Source organism: Hibiscus syriacus, unplaced genomic scaffold (genome assembly GCF_006381635.1).
Source record: "Hibiscus syriacus cultivar Baekdansim isolate YM2019G1 unplaced genomic scaffold, ASM638163v2 tig00110183_pilon, whole genome shotgun sequence".
Classification (NCBI taxonomy): Eukaryota; Viridiplantae; Streptophyta; class Magnoliopsida; order Malvales; family Malvaceae; genus Hibiscus; species Hibiscus syriacus.
The window spans coordinates 258,920-265,104 of NW_024062614.1; the positions used below are offsets into that span (position 1 = coordinate 258,920).

General features: G+C 35.2%; 1 protein-coding gene across 1 annotated transcript; it reads left to right on the forward strand.

The window, feature by feature from the left end:
• The first annotated feature begins 332 nt into the window (after positions 1-332).
• Positions 333-3,175, forward strand: LOC120217090 (26S proteasome non-ATPase regulatory subunit 3 homolog A-like). The gene is made up of 8 exons (XM_039214300.1): positions 333-402; positions 488-678; positions 1,163-1,300; positions 1,398-1,534; positions 1,688-1,742; positions 1,821-1,931; positions 2,231-2,470; positions 2,660-3,175. The coding sequence occupies exons 1-8, from the start codon at positions 333-335 to the stop codon at positions 3,173-3,175; spliced, it is 1,458 nt and encodes a 485-aa protein (XP_039070231.1).
• The last annotated feature ends 3,010 nt before the right edge of the window (positions 3,176-6,185 follow it).

A 6,185-nucleotide genomic window follows, 5' to 3' on the forward strand; every position in this document is an offset into this window, starting at 1 on the left:
TTTCTATTATTAATTATATTTTATTTCTTTTGTGCCAGAATCCGGACTCCATCTTTATTTTTTTTCAATTTTAAGAATTTATCTCTTAAAATAGAATTTATATAAAATGTGTTAAGGTTAGTTGGATCAATCATCCTATGTTAGTTATATTATTGTTATTTCTGTTATTATTAATTTTCTTGGGGTTGCTAGCTGGAACCGGGAATTCCGAAACACATATATATTGCATGTTGACGGTGAGGAAAGAACATAATGCAAATTCTCTGAAAGCTTCTTATTTCTAGAACTTCTTACTAATTTCGTCCGTAACATTCACAGAACTTTCAGTAAAGATGAGTCAAGATGCAGTGATGGAAGACATTAACTCAGCCGATTACGTTTCCGATGACTCCACTAATTGCCGTAACTATCTTCTTCAATTGCTAGGATTCATTTTTCCTTTTATTTAACTTCGTTTTCATTTCTTTAATTCTGTTTCGTAACGTAGATTTGGTGGATCTTGTTTTTCTTATTTTGAATGATTCCGACACTGATGAGGTTCGCCGCATAGCCCGTATCGATCGCATCACGTACAGGCTGAGGCGGACGTTCACGGCACCTCTGCTCTATGCATTTCTTCGTTACGCGTTACTGCCTGAGTCTGAAGCTTTTTCCAGATTGTCCTCATTTCTTCCTGTGGTACAATTCCTCGACTTCTTTTTGGCTTTTTTTCTCTTCTTTGTAGCTAAATTAAAGCTTTAGCTTGCCTTTTTGGTGGATAATTCAAGATCACGTCATTCTTGATTGTTAGTCTCTCAGTTTACTTAATTCGGTGGTTTAGTAACATAATGAGCTCAGTGCAAGGCTATTTTATTGAAATTATTGAAATACTTGTGTTCTTGAATTCTTTAACTATTGCAAACTACTACGCTTTTATATGGAATTATAGATATTGGCGTTTTCTCAAACAAGTGAACTAGGCTGTACAAAACTTCTATGTGATATTGAACAATGATTCTATGGGGCATCTTTAGGTTGGTTTGACCTTTCAAATGACAATATCTTTAATGTAAAGTTATGATTTCTGTGCATCAGATGTATGTTCTAGTTTCTTCAATATCAACTCGGATTATTGGAAGTTTGTTTTCCTAGAACTGTATGTGAATTAAATAAATGATTGCAGGAAGAATGGCATGACTCGGACTCCAGTTGTGTAATATCTGCAGATCAGCCTCCAACAGAAAATTTGGTGCCAGAACTTGAGATTTTTTGCTCTTTGCTCGTTCTCTTTTTTCTTATTGACCATAAGAAATTCAATGAGGTTAGACTTGTTTTCTGAATTTGTATTCTCTTTTCCTTTATGGCCAAATCCACTTGTTAACCCGCAGAGATTCTCTTGCCCTGTTCTCTTTCAGGAGGCTAAAGCTTGTTCCTTAGCGTGTATTAACCGGCTCAAGAGCCTAAACAGAAGAAATATAGATATCCTAGCATCTAGACTATATTTCTATTACTCGTATAGCTATGAGCTCACTGGTGATCTTGCCGAAATTCGCGAGTAAGATATTAATAGCTGACTGTCTCTTCTATGGTTCCTGTTATGTTTGTGTGCTTTCATGTATAGACATATGTTAAAAAACAACTTAAGAAATGTAGTGGAACATAAGAGTTCAATCATTTCTCTAATTGTTCTTGGAACTTCTACTTGCAGAGATCTCCTTGCCTTGTATTGTACTGCTACACGATGCCATGAAGAGCTCAGCCAGGTTGTCGTCAATCAATATAGAGATTGTTTTGGGTAAGAGATATTTAGAGCTAATGCATAATATTCTGGCATACTGCAGGAAACACTTATAAACTTGTTGTTGCGTAACTATCTTCATTATAACCTCTATGATCAGGCTGACATGTTTAGATCTAAGGCACCAAGATTTGAAGTGCACTCGAACCAACAGGTAGATGTTGTCTTGATCTTTTTCTTGTTTAACTTGAGCATCAGGCTCAAGGTTGATTTTGCAATAATCATTCTTTCTCACTTTTTCATCTGTTACTATTCTCTTGCTGGAAAATCAGTACAGTTTACCTTTAGTCTTTATTTGGATGAGCGAACCAACACAGTGATTTTCCATTGGTTATGAACATGCAAATATCTTGATATTATTAAATATCTCCTAATTTTCGGTGAATCTAATGTCCTAAAATTGGGAAATTGTATATTCAAGGTATGATTGATGGTATATCTTCTGTTCTGCAGTTTTGTCGATATCTCTTCTACTTGGGGAAGATTAGAACAATTAAGTTAGAGTATACCGATGCAAAAGAGAGTTTGCTTGAGGCTTCTCATAAAGCCCCTGTTACAGCCCGGGGTTTCAGAATTCAGTGTAACAAATGGGCTATATTAGTCCGTCTGCTGTTGGGGGAAATACCTGAGAGGTCAATCTTTGTGCAGAAAGGAATGGAGAAGGCTTTGAGACCATATTTTGAGTTGACAAATGTAAGTGTGGTTTGTTTATGATGAATCCTTATTAAAGGAGAAAACAAAATTCTTTTGACATTTATCTTGATTACCTATAAATGTATATTGAATTTGGTGCTGCTCATCTTGTTTTTTTTTATGGTAAATTGTTAACTTTTTTTTTTTAATTTCAAAGAGAAGGTATAATGTCTTGGCAAAACTTTTCAGGCTGTACGGATTGGTGACTTGGAGCTGTTTCAGAGTATTGCAGAGAAGTTTTCAAGCACCTTCAGTACTGACAAGACCCAAAACCTTATAGTCCGCCTGCAAAATATTGTCATCAGGGCTGGGTTACGCAACATCAGTACCTCTTATTCATGCATTTCACTTGCCGACGTTGCTGAAAAATTGAGGTTGAATTCTGAAACTCCAGTTGCAGATGTCGAAAGCATTGTAGCAAAGGCCATCCGTGATGGTGCAGTAGATGCTACATTGGATCATGCAAACGGTTGGATGGTGTCGAGAGAGATTGGTGACATTTATTCGACAAATAAGCCTACAACTGCCTTCCAGTCCAGGATTGCTTTCTTCCTTAACATGTACAATAAAGCAGTTGAAGCCGAGTATTTTTCACCATACTGGCCCAAGGAGGAAGAAAGCGTGAATAGGAGAGAGAGGATACAACGAGCGGATGAACTGGCAAAGCTCAACGCCGAGGAGGATTATGATGATGCCTATTTTTAAGGATTTTGCCTTGATGATTGGGAACTGCAACATTGTTTCTCAACCTTCTTGGATGAATCGACTATTGTCATTGGTAATCCTAATAAAGGAAAACCGACGAAGTCTCGGTCGTATATAGAGTTCTCATTTATCCATTTGGTAGAACACTAACAGGAATAAAAAACAATGTTTACTATTTTTGTTGTCTCCTTGCGTTATCGTTCGATCGACTCTTTTTACTTCCTTACCTTATGGACTAAGGTTGTAATGTTGTTAATGATACTTGGCAAAGTCAAGCAGTCTTCTGGCTTGAATATGACTTCAAGCCATCAACCTTCTCTTTATTGATTTTGTTTATTAATAATTACTCTCTTCCTTTCTATCTTATTGGTTAAACTACACATCCTAAAGCCAAACAATCATGTGATGTTTCCGATTTATATTATTGGTTAAACTATAGATCCTATAGCCAAAGAAAGTGTTACATGCTATTCAAATATTATATGCATTTTATTACTACCATGCTTCTTAGAATCAGACCAAATTGGTCGGTTGTATACTTGTCTTTGCTCGCCAAATTGAATCGGTGGGTAAATTAGAGATTACACGTACCATTAAAAATTTTGATTAAAAAATTATTGATTAATTGCTGGGAAGAAACCGAACAACCTAGACAAAGCGCAAGTATAATCGGTGTTCTTTCTCTCTCTATAACTCCAGTAAAAAATTATGGCAAGCACAATAGTACAATATATATTCTCTAGCAATGGTAATCAACCACAACGTCAACCATGCAACTACAAAAATAGTAAATCAAGACATTGATATTTTTACGTGGAAAACCCTTTTATATCAAAAGTAAAAACCTTTAAATCAAAGGTAAAAATCAAGGGACTTTAGAGTCTAATCAAAAGGTCCACTATTAACAAATGTTCAACTACAAGATCACAAAATCAAGCTACTACAAGCTTATAATTCCAAGAAGGCTAACAACTAGTAATCTTTAGCAAAAAAAGAGAAAATGGGAGAACATCACCAAAAACACAACCTGTTGAAAAATAGATATTTCAAAAATAAAAGCCTCGGATGAAAAATCCGACCGTACAAAGTCAAAAACACTTTGTCTCCTAGCTACTATCCAAAAATCAACTCAATTAAACCAAAAATGGACCTCCAATCAAAAAGTTGATCACTGTTGCACCAAAGCTTCAAAGACTGTTTTTCTCCCCCTTTGTTTCTCTCAAACGTGAAGCTCACACTTTTTCAAATCTAATTTTATTTTGTTGTCCACGCCTTTTTTACAAACAAGACAAAAGTATAACTCTTTTTTCCAAAGTAAAAAAATGGTAATAAAAGTGGCAGAACCTTTTTACGAAAAAGGAAACAAAATAAGCAACCTATTTTTAAGTTGCACTCCATTTTAAGTTGCAACCTATTTTTAAGTTGCAACCTATTTTTAAGTTGTAACCTATTTTTAAGTTACAATCTATTTTTAAATTGCAACCCATTTTCTAGTTGCCCATTTTAAGTTATAGCCTATTTTCTGGTTACTCATTTTCTAGTGATGGGTTTCTCATATAGTGGGACCTACACCTAACAAATCACCCCTCCAACTATGTGGGGAATGTCTCCATGCAGTAAGTCAAACAATATGCTTCAAACTTTCCTCTTGGTAAGATGTTTGTCAACATATCAACACCATTATTATCGGTGTGCATCTTCTCAAGCTCTAACAAGTTAGCTTCAATAACATCTTGTATCCAGTGGTATCTCACTTCAATATGCTTAGATCTAGCATGAAAAGTTGAGTTCTTACCAACATGAATCGCGCTATGGTTATCACAATACAAGACATAAATTTCTGGAGTAAAACTAAGTTCATACACAAACTTCTTCATCCAAAGCATCTCCTTGCACTCTTCAGTAGCTGCAATGAACTATGATTCGATGGTGGACAATGCAACACATTTTTGCAACCTAGATTGTCATGCCACAACTCCCTCTACATAAGTGATCAAGTAGCCTAAAGTAGATCTCCTCAAGTTAATATCTCCAACCATGTTTGAATCTATATATCCAACAAGAACATGTTTCTCATTGCCGAAACAAAGTTGCATGTTGGAAGTGCCACGAAGATATCTTATAATCCACTTCACTGCATTTCAATGTTTTTTCCTGGATTAGAAAGAAACCGACTAACTATATAGTGTAAGCTAAGTCTGGTCTCGTGCTATCATCACATACATCAAACTACCCATGGCTGAAGAGTAAGGAACTTTCTGCATCTCTTCCTTATCCTTTTCTGTGAAAGGACTGCTTAACACTAAATCTAAAGTGCATAGCAAAGGGAGTATCCACCGCTTTAGCTTTGTCTATATTAAATCTTTGAAGTACCTTCACAATGTATCTTTCCTATGATGATCACAATTTATTGGCCTTTCTATCACTTGTTGTAAGCGACGTAATTGTCAAATAATTAATCCTTTTTTTCTCAGATAATTATGCTTTAAATGTAATATAAGGAAGGAAGGTGTCAGTCCACATGATTCATAAATTTCTAATTCTGATTTGATTTGTTCTTGAATTAAGAAATATGTAAAACAAAAAGATTAAAAAGATGGAGAGTTTAGAATAATCAAGTAAACTAAATAAAACTAAACTAAAAGCAATAAAAGTAATAAAATTACATTGTAGGGAATTAGTTAAGATGAGAGATAGCCTCCAGCTTTACTTTGCCTCAATTCGTCTCGATCACTTAAATAAATTTTAATTCAGATACTTGCATGTTATAGTCTACAAGACCCAACCATTGTAACTTACTATTTCTTTGGTGAAATAATTTGCCAAAGTCAATCCTTGGAATTTAGCCCTTGTTTGGATTAACAAAGTCTATCGATGTTAACGCCAATGCTGGTTTATAAACTAGAAAAGCCCGTGCTCGGATTATGGTGTCTCAATGAGAATCGAACCTGATCTTGGTTTCCCTTGGCGGACCACTGCTAAGTTTGTTCTTAGGGAATTGAATTTGTTA